Below are 15,592 nucleotides of genomic sequence, written 5' to 3'. Positions count from 1 at the left end.
TGTCCAATAACTAAAATCAAAAGGTCCAATAACTAAAATCAAACGGTCAAAATCCAGTGAATCAGTCAGGGAGAACAGAGGCTCCGTGACCAACAAGTCAATAGGAAGGTTTCCGCCAGTTATCTCTCTTTGAGGTTTTGGGTGCTTAGAGAGTACCGTGCCCCTTGCGGGGGCATCAAACATCGAGGTCACAAGCAGGGTCAAGGGGAAGGTCGGCTGGGCGGACAGGAGACTATTGGAGTTAGTCAAGCAAATCGACTTCTCAAAGGAAAATCATGGATAATTCACAGACAAAAAAGTATGTTTGTGCTAAATCCAAAGAACTGTTGTTTTTCTTTTTCATGGAAAAGTTTATACAGATCAATTTTAGACTTATAAAGACTTATATCTCCGAAGCAGGAATATCGTGAGCTGCTGACCAAAGCAAGGGATGTAATTGCATGGTGGGATGGAGTGTTGGCTCTTTCAAAACAGTTCCACTTCAAACAGATTTTTTGTCAGAACAGAAACAATTGATGTGTGAATCAACTCAGTCCATTCAGATCCCTTACCCCGATGCTAACGACCACCCTCCATGCAGCATTCCACTCTCCGACTTTGTAAATCCACACATTAACCCCTTGGAGGTTTCACATGGTGTTGAACTCTCCCTTCAAAGTTCTTTTTAAATTTCTCTCATAATCGTACATGTATTACTTTCATAACAGTTGTCGTGCATTGGTTCTTGTACATGTGGATGTTTTGTGGATCAAGCTAAACACACACACACACACATCCATGGGACCTTGCTACTAAATGTCAGTAAGCAAAAATTAAGAAAGAATATGCTTTATTCCAACACAAAGCATATTTATATACACTTGTTAAAAGACCGGACGGTATCAGCTCAATATTATACACATAGATAAAAAAAGAACACACCAAAATTTAGCACCAGTAACACACTTGAACACATCCATTCTTCCACTTGATATAGAAGATTTTTAGAGAAAATTGACGAAATAAGAAAATCTTGATGCGAAGAGCATAATCATCGGCCAAAAAAGAGCACGTAGAATGTCACATTGTTTTAAAAGACGAGTGTATGTCAGCGTTTTATGTATCTATTCAATTCTTGCTTCAATTATCATTGGTATAATACATGTATAAACATAATCATTTGAGAATCAGTAAGAAGCTATAAGCTTATTAAATGTGATCTGAAGGTTCATACATGTAACTGAGGATATTTCGGGGGGGACTTTTTCATGTTACTCTTTGATATTATATTGATCTTCATGTAATTAGGGTTTAGGTTAAATATGCACATACAGTAATACATGAAGCAACAAAGAAAAAGAAAGAGTGTGAACAAAAGACGATCAGGATTGAGATTTTAGTCAGTTGAACATTTACACACTGTTTCGAGACTGGAACCCGGTCACTTTGACAGTCCCCTGCAATAAAAATGGGAGATGATGCCATGTACACTATGCTGGGAAATACCAACTCATTTAGATATTAAAAGAAAAGTGTTGCGGAATGAATCTGTATTTCATGAGACTAGCATGGCAACAGTTCAGGAAGCTGTCACTCACACAATCTCCACAATGTTCTGCAGTATCACAGGTCATTTTTGAAAGGCACTTCAAGTGCAGTTAGCTCAGTTCACAGTTTATCTTTGGGCACCTGAAAATCCAGTACTTAGTATTTTGTCGGGCTCCCTAAACTTGGTTCACAGCTTGTCTTAGGGCGTCTGAAAATCTAGACTGTAATGCTTCTCCTGGCCTTGCAAGCTCAGTTGACAGTTCATCTTTGGGCAATTGAAAGTCCAGGCCTAATAATGCTTCGTCAGGCCTGGCAAGCTCAGTTCACACTTTGTTTTAGGGCGTTGACAGTTCATCTTTGGCAATTGAAAGTCTAGACCATAATGCTTCTTCAGGCCTAGCAAACTCGGTTCACAGTTAGCTTTTGGGTGTTCATGGTTCGTCTTAGGGAAATTCAAAGGCCAGACCTAGCGAGCTCAGTTCACAGTTCATCTTTGGGAGTCTGAAAGTCCAGACCGTAGTGTTTCTTCAGGCCTAGCAGCACCTTGAAGGGCCGCGAGGTGAAGTGTGTCTGCAAGTTGCGGATGATCTCCTTCCTGGGTACGTGGAAGTATGGGTTTCGCATCGCCTTCTCGTAGAACTCCACCGTCTCAGCAACAGCCTGATGCAGGGAGGTCGGAGTGAATCCAAGAATGTCCACCGCTTTTGAGATGTCAACAGGGCCGCTCTTGACGGAGGGGAACAAGTGCACTGCCGTTTCCGAGTCGTCTGTCAGGACGGGCAGGTCACTGATGTTCAACGCTGCCTGAAAACACACAAGCAGGACTTTACTATACTACAAACATTTCACTCTTTTTTTCTTTCTTTTTTTTTTCCAAACAAAGTTTTAGGTTTTGAAACTTGGAACCCCTCTTTTAAAGGTACTGAACTTGTCAAATCCAGGTGCACGGAGCCCCTGGGGCTTTTAGTCATACCTCAGGCAGCTATCCGTTAGAAGAACTACCAAGTTTCATTGACTTGCACCCAAAGAGTCAAGAACTGCGATTTTTTTACGAATTAATTTCGTACTCGGACCCGGCTGGTCTTGGCCTATTTTTGGATCTAAATTTAGATCAGGTAGATCACCACATGCACATCATGCACAACTGAAAAGACACGTCACTAGCAAACAATGTCAGACGTCATCATGAGTTTGTGTAAAACAAAATGAAGGCCGGAATCACTCAGTTGAACCGAACTCCGACCAAACACCACTTAATAACTAGGTTAAGTTATGCACTTGCGTGAACAAGAAACTGTCGAGCTTCACAGATGTCGTCGTTGGGTAGTTTTGGGTTTGTTTTACTACCATAGGAGGATTTTTGAACTGTAAATGCACTCAGCTGCAACAAAAACGCAAAACGAAGGCTGTGAGCTGCACTGTGCCTTTAAGATCTTGCTTTCTCAGATTTCTTGTTAAAACAAAAAGTGCTAACCTCCATTTTAAGACCTGATTTTCTCATAACTTTTGAGGTTTTAAAAGGGAGGTATCCCTGTACTTACAGTACACAAGTGTCAAAATCAGTTTGCACTGGGACACCTACCAAAAACATAACAATAACTCAACAATCTACTTCAGTCCGTCATAATACAATCATCCACAACACTTGCCTTCATATCTGTCAGAAGCTGCAGCAGGGTGGGTGTTTCTTTGCAGGCGATGTTGAAGGCCTGATCCATCGCTTCTGGCTTGGGGTGTAGCAACTTCAAGATGACATCAGCAACATCTGGGACATACACCACGCTCATAGGGGTGTTAACAAGGTAGGTAGGTATGGCCAGCGCCTGAAAACATAATAATAATAATAATATTAATAACATGGAACGATTCATGGCAAATGGAAAATTCAGGGTAGAAAATTAAATATCTGATTTACCAGCATTGTCTACCTACCACCTCCCTTATCCAGCATCAGTGATTTTGTACCTATAACCTACCTCATCCAGGTGATCTGACAACCTCATCCAAGCCCGGTAGATCCACCACCTGTATCAGAAGCGTACCTGCCACCTATTTTCACCAGGTGAGCAGACAACATTATCCAGGCCTGGAAGAAATACCTGTATTATTTCCTAAGTAATCAAGCATCCCTTCTTTCCCATACCCAACAACAAATGCAGGAGAAGACCAGCACTGTGGCCAACAACTCCGCTCGATTTGGCCTCAACATCCACAAGGGGAAGAGCAAGGTCCTTAGGACAAACGCAACAGCCAACACGACCCCCATCACGCTGAATGGTGAAGCACTGCAAGAGGTAGACAATTTCACCTATCTCGGAAGCGTTGTCGACAAGCAGGGTGGCACGGACGTTGATGTTAGAGTCCGGATTGGCAAAGCAAGAGCAGCTTTCCTTCAACTGAAGAACGTATGGGCATCAGCAGACCTGAGCATCAACACCAAGCTCAGGATTTTCAACACCACGGTGAAGTCAGTCTTGTTGTATGGAGCCGAAACCTGGAGAACTACAGTTGCCATCACAAGAAAAATCCAGACCTTCATTAACACCTGCCTCAGAAGAATCCTCCGAATTCGCTGGCCTGACACCATCAGCAACAAAGACCTTTGGCAGCGAACAAAACAGTTATCCGTAGAACAGGACATTCTGCAAAGACGCTTCCGGTGGATTGGCCACACACTCCGCAAGACGACAACCAGCATCACGCGACAGGCCCTCACATGGAACCCGCAGGGCAAGAGGAGACGAGGCCGGCCAAGAAACACCTGGCGTCGTGACTTGGAGGCAGAGGTGAAACACATCGGCTACACCTGGAGACAACTGGAGAGATTGGCCCAGGATCGGAGTGCCTGGCGAGCTCTTGTTGGCGGCCTATGCCCCGGACGGGGTCAAAGGCATAAATGATGAAATGAATCAAGCATCAACGTTATGTATCTGTAACCTATCTTATCCAGGTAATCAGACAACATCATCCAGGCCTGGTAGAAATACCTGTATTATTAGAATTGTCTACATGTCTCCTACCTGATCAACAGGGCCTAGCATTGGAAAAAGTGAGTTCAGCTTACAAAGGCGGGGGTCTGGGGGCCACAGGAGGCCCCCAGTGGGGTCCAGGGGCAAAGCCCCTTGTGGGGGTTGAATTTGAAGATTTTTTTGAGATTTTTTACCCCCCAAAGAAGATTGAGCAACTAAATTATGCCATAGTCCATACATAGTCCTTAGTCCGTATCGGCACATTACTTCTTCTGACTTCCCTTCCGCCTTCGGAACGAAATCCAGCCATTCCCACTTCCAGGAATACCTAGATTCTTTGTCACTGAATGGCTGACCACGTTCAACAATGTCGCTTCGAGACATTATTTCAATTAAGTCTAGAGCCACAAAACACCGGCACAAAGCATGCTCGCACGATGCCAGAGGAAGTGCGTGTTCAAGCAAACTGTCAAACCGATTGAGAATTGAACCGAACGGCGCACAAAACGAAAGCTGGGACTGTTTGGGTTTACCGTTTGGGAATAACAGGTTTTTGCACTTCGGCGTACACCAAATCGAGTTCCGCGTACTGGAGATGTTATTTCGACGTAAAGAACGCTGAACGGCTTACAATGCTAGGCCGTGGATCAAGCAACAATGTTATGTACGTACCTGTGACCTACCTTATCCAGGAGATCAGACAGCCTCATCCAGGCCTGGTAGAAATACCTGTATTATCAGCGACCTGTCTCCCACAAGCATCAGTGTTATACAGTGGAACCCCCCTTTTAAGACCCCCTAATTTAAGACTCCTCCGCTTTTAAGACCTTGCTTTTTGACGGGCACAGTAGCGCGGTGGTAAGACGTCGGCCTCCTAATTGGGAGGTCGTGAGTTCGAATCCCTGTCGCTGCCGCCTGGTGGGTTAAGAGTGGAGATTTTTCCGATCTCTCAGTTCCGATCTCTCAGGTCAACTTATGTACAGACCTGCTTAGTGACTTAACCCCCTTCGTGTGTACATGCAAGCACAAGACCAAGTGCGCACGGAAAAGATCCTGTAATCCATGTCAGAGTTCGGTGGGTTATAGAAACACGAAAATACCCAGCATGCCTCCCCCGAAATCGACGTGTGCTGCCTGAATGGCGGGGTAAAAACGGTCATACACGCAAAAATCCACTCGTGCTTAAAACATGAGTGAACGTGGGAGTCTAAGCCCATGAACGAAGAAGAAGAAGAAGAAAGACCTTGCTTTTACATTACAGCCTTTCTGTTGATAGCGTCGGTAAATTGACCTCCATTTTAAGACCCTTCCTTTGTAAGACCTGATTTTCTCACATTTTTGTAGGTCTTAAAAGGGGGGTTCCACTGTACATGTTCCTGTCACCTACCTTATCCAGGTGATCAGACAGCCTCATCCAGGACTGGTAGATCCACCAGCGGAAGGTGTTGTCCCTGGGGCCGATGACGTCCGGCAGACGAAGGGTGATGTAAGGCACCCCTCCCCCCACCCTCTGCCTGGCCAGCTCCTCCTCGATCAGCAGTTTGCGGTGGCCGTAACTCTCGTGTGACTCAAGTTCCTGTGTGGCACAGAGCCGTATAAATACCGTCAATAATCAGACGACAGAAACCATAAAGTGCTCATGTTCACGATGAATTTTACCCGTTTTTTCTTTGAATATACCGAAAAAAATTCATCAGCCGTTCAGTTTAGCTGGTTTTGACTGCATGAGTATCACTATGAAGTTATTTCCGTGATAACTACACCTTAGTTTTTGGCTTGTTGCTGCCACTGTGCCATTGCGATACCTTCCGTATTCAGATCACTGCCCTTGTGCTAATGGTGTGGAATTTGACCAATGGCAGCCGAATTGGAAACCCCCAAATGGGGGATACCATGCTGGGTGAGGCTAAGCTTTTGAAGACCACTTATGTTTTCCAACCTCACAATTAAAACGACTAGGTAATTCTTCTTCTTCTGCGAACATGGACTGAAACTCCCATGTACACTCATGTTTTTTTCCATCCTACTTTTCGCCCCTGAGAGCTATCACTATTGCACGCATTTGCTAGATTACAGATCTGTGACAGCTGTTCCCTTATTTAAATTGATGTAATAAATTAACATAGTTACGGAGCATTTCAAAGTTTATCTTTGCAGCTGCAACTAAATTACACCACACCGAATGTTCCACAGACTTCTCAAGACTTTTCACCAGAAAGTGTCTGCAAAATGGCTCCTTCACTACTATATGTATATCTTTAACTTTAACCTTCGCCCAACCGGGTTATCGACTACACATGGAAGACATCGTGGGACCGTGCGGACCCATGCTTCTTAAAGAAGGAAAAATATGCATACCCTTCCGTCGACCCATGCTTTCCAAAGAAGCAAAAACTTATTAACTCCAAAATTAAACAGATCGTAGAAAATGATGTTTAGAGCTAATACCTGAAGGTTTGTGACTTCTCTCCCTAGTTTTTATGTAAGTTCCTTCAGTTTGAGAAACATGGGTCTGCACGGCCCCACGATGTCTTCATTGTGTAGTCTTTTTTTTTTAATTACTTCTCGCTCAAATTTAATGATCTTTTAGGACATAAGAGCTTTTTATGTGTCTGAGGCATTCTTAAAAGCTCATTAAAAAATTCCAACTGGTTTAAGAGATATTTGCAATTAAACACCCTTCTGGGTCCGCATGGACCCACGACGACCGGCGAAGGTTAAGGAATGCTACCTCTTGTCTCTTCAGTGACTGTGGGCGCTCTGAGTCCGTCTCAGTAGAGGGGTGGGTGTGAGTTTTGTCGCACACATCGTAGACTGAGTCAGTGCTGATGTAGATGTACAGCTTCAATTTGTCCTTTAGCACCTGTGGAACGAAATGCCAAAGATGGTGAAGGTTGTGAAGTCATTCTTCGCTGACATACACTGTTACACTGGTACAAAAAGAAACAATTAATGGGTCAAAGAGGGGGAGGGAGGGGGTGATAAAGGCTTGGTCAAAAGGGAGGGAAGGTGGTGAGAAATAAAGGAAGGATAACAGGAAATAGTTTTGAGACGAGCATGTGGCTTTGCTTTACCGCTAGGGTCAGTGCAACTTACACCTCTTTGTATCTGTCTGCCTTGAAGTTGAGGACGAGAGTTGGACAGATGGCCAGAACAGCGCGGTGCAGTTTCGCGGCTTGAATGAGGGTGCGGTGTGTTGTCTATCTGAACTGAGGCGCATCAGCTGCAATGGTGCCTGGTTTAACATTGGCTGATCAACTTCTCACAGCCCCGCACACAACACTGTAAACATTCCCACTCCCTTCACCTCTCTCCCAACCTTCCATCTTACCCTTTGTCTCATAACTAGAATAAAAGAAGCCAAGCCTTCTCCAACTGATTCCTTCATGAGCCTATATAACTAGGGGCTTTAAGTTGACATTACTGGGGGGTAAAAACACTGGGTTTTTTCTCTTCAAACCAGTGTCTTTAAATTGCACCCATGCTGTAAGAAACTCTAATTTAAAGACACAGAATCGAGCACCCTGACTGACCTGCGCCCAGTCATATTACAGCTCCACCTTCACTTCACACGAACTTGAAACTTTTCCAAGCTGGGCAACGCTCGGTTTGATATGACTCTCTCTCTCTCTCTCTGTCTGTCTGTCTGTCCCTCCGTCCCTCTCTCTCTCTCTCTTTCTGTCTGTCTGTCTGTCCCTCCGTCCCTCTCTCTCTCTCTCTGTCTGTCTGTCCCTCCCTCCCTCTCTCTCTCTCTTTCTTTCTCTCCAGTACAAATCCCACCCAATGACCCATGCATCTCCTTGTACCTGCAATGCACCAGTGACGGCCTCGGGGTGGTATGCGCTGAAGTCAATGACGGCATCAAAGGCGGTCACGTTGCTGACCATGTCCACCATGGCCTGACACTTTTCCAGTGGGTACAGGCGGTCACACGTCACCTGTTCATTGACAAAGCTTACATGAACATGATTGTGTGTACACATTTTACTAAAGCGTATCTGTCTGTCTGTCTCTCTTTTCTCTCTCTCTCTCTCTCTCTCTCTCTCTCTCTCTCTCTCTCTCTCTCTCTCTCTCACACACACAAACACACACAGTACACACAAACATGCATGCACACACGCAGAACTATCTCTTTTTGACAACAACACACACATACACACATGCTAACACATACTCTCTCTCTCACATGCATGCACACACACACACACACACACTCACACAAGTACACACTAACAAACACCCCCCACCCCCATCCCCCCACAATCACACACACACACAATCACACACACACACACACACACACGCTCGCATCCCCACCCCCTCACCCCTGAAAGTCAAACACACACACACAAACCCAACACACACAGTGACACACACACACGCACACACAATTCACCCACCTGTTGCACGTGCGGTTTGACGAGAAACGCGGAGTCCCAGTACCAGTTGCCCCTGTTCACTGTCACCACCTCGTGCCCCGCCTCCAGCAGACTCGCCACCGTTGCGCCACCGAGAAACCCGTTGCCACCGAACACCAATACTTTCAAAGGCCGCGAGGAGTCTACCGCTGCCGCCGCCATGCTTGGGAAAGAGGGGAGCGAGAAACCCCATGTTGCTCCCACACACACCATCAGCACAAACACAAACGGGAAAGCTCTGTGGCGTGGTACTGAAGCCAGCTTGAGAGGGGCTGATGAAGATTCCATTTCAGCAGTTCAAAAATGCGCCGCCGCGACTATCCCGTGAACGAACAACTTTGATGTGCACAACACTCAAAAAAGTTATTATAGTTTACAAATTAATTTGATTATACATACACATCTCTGGTGGAGACATGGTACAGGATTCCGCTGATCAAGTCATGATTGTATTCCCACCACTGATGAACATTGGCTAGTTTCCCTTAGTACCTACAGACTAGCTTCTGAAGATTTCCACTCAAGACTGAACTTGAAAAGTTCTTACAAGATTTATACACGCATACGGCACTGACAGTTTTCCAACATCGTTTGTGTAAAAGTAATACGTAATCAAATCAAATCAAATCAAATCAAATTTTATTTTTCGAGGGTTGTGGCATAAGCAATACAACGAGCTAGAACGTAGAACTAGCAAGCTTACTCTGCAAACTCTCGTAAATCAGTTTATAGCAGCGTGCTTGTATTCACTGACATCGTAGCACAAACCCCGTAGTCCAATGAATAAACACACTCACTTAGACTATCCCTACTTCAGTAGCAGTGCCAGAACTAAAGCATCATCACAAGCCTAACCTACCACGCCATCTTGGAAAGGAAAGAGAAATGTGGCAACTGAGCAGCCGAGGCTACACAGAAAGCACAGCACGAGTTACACGCGTGCACTGTACGTGTAGTGTGTCAGGCTGACACGGGTGGGAGGCTGCAGTGGGTAGAATGAAGGAATTAGGAAACGGCTTCCGAAACAGTATAGAGGCACATGCACACGTCACGTCTCCCATTGAAAAGTTGCCAGTCGTGTTGGCTGACTGCTGTATGTGCACAGGCCGGCTTTACTGTTACAGTGGAACTCCCTTTTTAAGATGCCATAACCCCTGGTCCCACCCCCCCTCTCCCCCTTTTAATCCTGTTGTCTCAGATTTTCTTTTCATAACCTCTGTAAATGTACCTCCATTTTCCTCATGTCAGTGATGCATTCCCTCTTTTTTTTCGCATTCATGATCGTAAATGGCACTGAAATCCTTGGTGAAAGTTTTACTGGATCAGTCGGCACGGTCAGAGACATACATCTATCTATGTCAGTCTCTGGTCGGGTGCACTATGTCACGAAGTGGTTTGCATGTGAATTTATTATGCGTGTTCTGCCCTTTTGCACTATCTCTACCCTTTCACACCAAACACTTCAAAAACAGAACTTGGGAGGATGCAGGCTCATTATTTCCTCAATCAAAACAACAATATACTTCTTCACTTTACCTACATCAATACGAAACAACTTTTCGACACACAGTTCGCACAATCTTCCAACTTTCACTCAAGGCATGTAAATACATATTATAACAATACTTTCTCAAATATAGATTTAACGCACACAAGAAGGTTCCAACAGACACTCACGAGTTCGTATCACGGCTCACTGCATGTCGCCAGTTCACTTACTTGTCCCGCTGAATCGTCGTAGAATAATGAAATCGGATGCCAACACACAGAGATGCTAACACACACCTTTCGCTGAAGATGCCAACACGCACCTTTCACTGAAGACGCCAACACACATCTCACGGACGATGCCCACACACACCTTCCAGGTTTCTCCCCGAGAAACCCTTCCGCCCGTAGCGGAAACAACCGTCGTCAGCTACGACCGGTCTTGATGAAGACTCCACTCGTCTAGTCATCTGCGCAGAGGTGGTCCCTTGCTTCCACCGTCGTCTAGCGCTTCTCTCGTGTAAGGTCCCTCCCTTATACGCCATGGAAATCCCTCATGGAAACTCCTAAAGAATTTAACCAAGTCTTAATACAACATTCTCTAAAACCATCTCTTCTTCCAAACGTTCATGTACCACTCATACATTCTCGTTCATTCCACGTTCACATTCCGTACAGATTCAATATCCAAACTAACACTTAATCAATGAATAACACTCCCCATACAAAGCATGACCGTCTTAAACATAACATAAATGCCTAGCAATTATGTTCAAGAAATTCCCCATGAAAAACCGTGAAACAATTACATCAAGAATTCTCTCAACGCTTCACACTAAGATTGGGTGCACTTTATACACACTAACCTTTACGCTCCAGCTATGTATTCCAACGTCAATAATATACAACATAGTAAATCATTTACCTTAAGAGACCCGTCTCTTGAAAGAGTACTTGTTCCCAGAACAAGTCTGACACACGCTGAACAACCTTCCCGGTTGGAAATCTCACACGCTGTGACGTTATTTACCCCAGACCAGCTACATGTCTCAAACACAACTCACATCAAGCTAAGCCAGTTTTACGTGCAACACCCGAAACACGTGAATAACGCCAGTCCGGTCAGCTACCCTCGCCTGTACAACATTTAGGGAGGTTAAAAACACGACGTGGTTTCACCTCACAAATATGCTACTCACATCTTTGTGACACACTATAATTGCCTCAGTGTCGCGGCACGTGTGTTTGTGTGCAGTTTGTGTGTGTGTGTGTTACGGTGTGTGTGTGTGCAATGCCAGCGTGTGTATGTGTGTGCGCCGTGTGTATGTGTGTGAGTGAGAGTGTGTGTGTGTACCGGCAGTGTGTGTCAGTATGTATGTGTGTACGTGTGTGTGTGTGTCTGTCACAGTCTGTGTGAGTGACTTTGGATTTGGTTCTCCAATGTTTGTGGTGCATTAGAACAGACTGTCTTTCACAGTCAAGCATGAATTAATAGTATTTTGAGGCCGCCAGGGCCGGTGTGTATGAGCGAGTGCTGGTCAGTGTGTTCCTGAAAGTGTATTTGTTGTCTTTGCAGCCGTAATGGGTCAAATGTCCCGGTCTACAATGAAATGTCCGCAGTTGTGAACTTGCGGGCATCTGTTTAGTGTCTGTTGGCGAATCTTTCGATCGTCTGCCCATAGACCTAGTATATTAGATAATATAGGTCCCTGGTCTGTACATGAGTGAGTTAGTGTGCTCTCTTATGTGCAGGGGTGGGACTCTCTTGTGATGAAAAAAGAGGAAATCCCTTTTCTTTTTCTATGGGGGGTTGCGAAAATGTTGTAAATGGTACATTAAAATCTGTGCAATCTGGTGCATTCTGAGACGAAAATTCAACTCGTTTGGATCAGGTAAAAAGACATTCTCCTCACTCCCCCCCCCCCCCCCCCCCCCCCCCCCAAAACAAAAGCCACCCAACCAAACAAAAAAAAAACACTTTCACACAACAATGGTAACAACTCCTTCTTCTCCATGTGTTGAAAGACTGCACCAGAAGTAAAGTTACTGTCAAAATCGTCTTTTCCGCTTTCCGCTACTTGGTGAGCGCGCGCAACGAGTTGGCGATCCTGTCAATACACATACACACTCTCCATTCAACACACACACACACATTTGCACCACTCTAAATCAGAAAATAACCAGTAGGAAGCATATTTTATAAAGTTTTGATTTATTCTTTCATCAAAACATTTGAAATAATAACATTTGTCAAAGACAAGAGCAATCCTGCCTCATCCACACAAACAAAAACCTTAAATCATTGAAACAAATACTGAAACACTTCAGCGTTCCCAGGCAAAAATACAGACACATAGAAAACCAGCACGATCATTTGCTATCAACTTTACCTTCCCTAGCTTCTTCATACTGTAAGAATTTAGAACGTTTGTAAGGATACAGTGCAAAGTGGAGCAAATATTCGGTCTCCCTATACTTTTATATTAGGTTGCTCCCCAAATACAATGATTTTTCGTTTTGACTGTACACAAATAAATGCGTTTTAAAAGGTGTGTTGTAGTTTATTTGTATTTTTAAGGTCTGTTCACAGTTTACAACAATACTTGTGGTATGTGATTGAAGTCTATGTGTACAGAGGTATACATGTGTCAGCCGGTGAACTGCTTTTGTGAGCATACAATCTTTGGTGGCAAAGACCAAGGGATGCAGTGTTTGTATAGTCTAGGACACCCAAGACTCCTCTTTCGTGTGTCTTCATGCATTCACAAATTATACAATTTCTGTCCAAAGTCTGAAAGTGTAGTATTAAAACGTATGCCTGTGAAAAAGAGTCCAACATCAAAAATGGATAACGTGCCCCTGAACATACTGCATTTCCTTCAATAATTGTACCATTTTTGCCAAGAAGAGCTGAGGTAACAGACCAGTTATTTAATCAACATATGTACCAATTAATCCTCTTGCATGAATAAAATCAAGCTTTCCACAAATACAATGACAAAGACAGACAGACAGACAGACAGACAGACAGAGACACAGACGAAACGATAATTCATTTTCAGCAGTAATTTACTACCACTGTGCCAGACACAATCTGTATAGTATATGTACAGAGAATGGCAGTTTCATCTCAACCACTCTGCATTATCTGCTAGAGCAACTGCTAGAGCAGCTGGACAAAACTGAAATCATATGATCCAACACTCATCCCCCTTTCTTCAGCAACTGATCCTATTTCACCTTGCTGCAGAATGCCCATGGACCAGTTGTGATAAAGTAGGAAAGGTAAACTCATACATCAATCCCTGCGGGGTCTGAAATGTCTACCTCAACAATGTTCCTGTCGCCAAAGAAAGTTAAGGTGAATAAATCAATGCCCGAACCCCTATTAAATTGTCTCAATTTAGGATTCAAGCCATCTGGTAGGGATATTTACATATATATGTATACCAAGACATTGGTCTCTCACTCTCTATCACACACACGTGTACACAGCTTTCATAACGACAAGCCTACTGGCAGTATGGCTTATAGACCATGTGCACTTGCTCATGGATCCCAGTGTCTGCAAACTTGGAAAACCCACCAGACATCTTGCATACGTAATATGCAATACGGCAAAACAAACACTGAAGTCATTCATCAGACATTACACCATTTTCATGCACCTTGGTATGTGATGCTGATTTACTTGATATATTCATCCAGAATTGAGGTAAGAAACATACAACCAGAATTGCTCAAGTTCATGCAATGCTTTTTACTTTTTCTGTGGGATGGGCATCTGTCACCCCATTGTTTTAATTTGATTTAACTGTTTTTTGCCTTGTTGCTGTATTATGTTAATTTTGTGCTCACATGATAGCACGTGTGTACAAAGGTGTGCATGTGCGTTGAACGGTCCTACGTTCACAAAAGACGCAGGTAAGCGCAGAGAGAGAGAGAGAGATTTCAGAACAAATTATCAGGCATGGGAATTCAAAAAAGTCAAAAAGGCTGAAAATTTGTAAGTAATATCAAAGTCGACGGCGCGAAGCGCCTAGCCTTACTAGGGGGTCCGGGGATTTTTTCTCTCCAAAGAACCCAAATTGTGCCTTTTGGCGTCATCTGAGCTCCAAGTTTGCCATTAAATTTATTTTTCAGGACCATTTTTGCCTCCCCAATTTATTTTTTCGGCGGACACTTTTGCTTTTTGCCTTTTGGCGGACAATTCCCATGCCTGAATCATACATGATGCACACTAGCACACAGTCACACGCACTGAAACCAATGAAGGGCATCAGCCAAGGCATTCAAAACAAGGTTTCCAAAATGGTGTTAAGAAAGCCTGCTATATTGCACTGTATCAGCTGGCTGTCTCCATGGGCTCCTGCTTCACGGAGACGATGGACTGCACAGCAGCATCCCCATCACCAGCAGGGCTGGGGGTGACCTGGACAGTAGGGGGAGGGGTGGTGCCTAGAGGGAGAGGCTCAGTGCCAGGGGGAGGGAGAGGCTCAGTGCCAGGGGGAGGGAGAGGCTCAGTGCCAGGGGGAGGGAGAGGCTCAGTGCCAGGGGGAGGGAGAGGCTCAGTGCCAGGGGGAAGCAGCGGCTCTGTGCCAGGGGAAGCAGGCTCACTCACGTCTTTGGGCTCTAGCTTCACCTCACCGACAGCCGTTGGCACGACAACAGTATCAGTTTCTACAGGTGCATCAATTGACATAGGGAGGGATTCCGTTGGAGGCGTCTCTGTGGACGGTTCCTCCTTGACGGCTGCTACAGTGTACTCGGCGGTCGTTTCCGCTGCTACATTGTCCTTAGCAGTCGCTTCCCCTGCCACAGTGTCTGTGGCTTCGCTCTTCGCATTAGAGTCTTCCTGCATGACACCATTCGCCTCAGACCCAGGCTCCGTTTTGACAGACACAGGGGCTTCCGAGGGAGGGGTCACATCAGCGTCCATGGTGTCCGTGATAGGAGACGAGTCAGCCATTGAGTCCTGAGTGGTGGTGGTGGTAGTGGTAGTGGGGTCGGTGTCGGTGCTGACTGCTGGCGTCTCAGCCTTGATCTGCTGCACTAGGGGGTTCTCCAGCAGCTCCACTGTGGGGGTGGGGGTCACGTCAATGTCCGTACCCTGAACACACAAAATCTTACTGTTACAACACAAACTTCCATGACACCAAACAAACCAACCATACAAAATGGACGCTGAAG

The 15,592-nt window shown here is 45.0% G+C and overlaps 2 protein-coding genes across 2 annotated transcripts in view; both read right to left on the bottom strand.

Annotated features, from left to right (window-relative positions):
- Positions 1-812: 812 nt before the first annotated feature.
- Positions 813-9,953, bottom strand: LOC138969437 (uncharacterized 37.6 kDa protein in cld 5'region-like). The gene is made up of 6 exons (XM_070342228.1): positions 8,897-9,953; positions 8,303-8,434; positions 7,228-7,359; positions 5,884-6,072; positions 3,173-3,350; positions 813-2,327 (listed from the first exon to the last, which is right to left on the bottom strand). Exons 1-6 carry the CDS (start codon positions 9,200-9,202, stop codon positions 2,008-2,010), a joined length of 1,257 nt encoding a protein of 418 aa, XP_070198329.1. The 5' UTR covers positions 9,203-9,953; the 3' UTR covers positions 813-2,007.
- A 2,640-nt stretch (positions 9,954-12,593) lies between these two features.
- Positions 12,594-15,592, bottom strand: part of LOC138968037 (uncharacterized) — a 31,438-nt gene continuing 28,439 nt past the window's right edge. Inside the window, exon 14 of the mRNA XM_070340599.1 lies at positions 12,594-15,512. Within this exon, the coding sequence (XP_070196700.1) occupies positions 14,748-15,512 (765 nt within the window). The 3' untranslated portion in view covers positions 12,594-14,747. The remainder of the gene's footprint in view (positions 15,513-15,592) is intronic.

Source organism: Littorina saxatilis, linkage group LG6 (assembly GCF_037325665.1).
Source record: "Littorina saxatilis isolate snail1 linkage group LG6, US_GU_Lsax_2.0, whole genome shotgun sequence".
NCBI classification, from domain to species: Eukaryota; Metazoa; Mollusca; class Gastropoda; order Littorinimorpha; family Littorinidae; genus Littorina; species Littorina saxatilis.
This window is presented reverse-complemented; position numbering and strand designations above follow the sequence as displayed.

Coding starts and splice junctions, on each gene's coding strand:
- LOC138969437 (XM_070342228.1), bottom strand. CDS start 9,202: ATGGAATCTTCATCAGCCCCTCTCAAGCTGGCTTCAGTACCACGCCAC. Junction 7,360..8,302: donor CCGTCACTGGTGCATTGCAG/GTACAAGGAGAT, acceptor TTCGTTCCACAG/GTGCTAAAGGACAAATTGAA. Junction 3,351..5,883: donor TGTCTGATCACCTGGATAAG/GTAGGTGACAGG, acceptor TTATGTTTTCAG/GCGCTGGCCATACCTACCTA.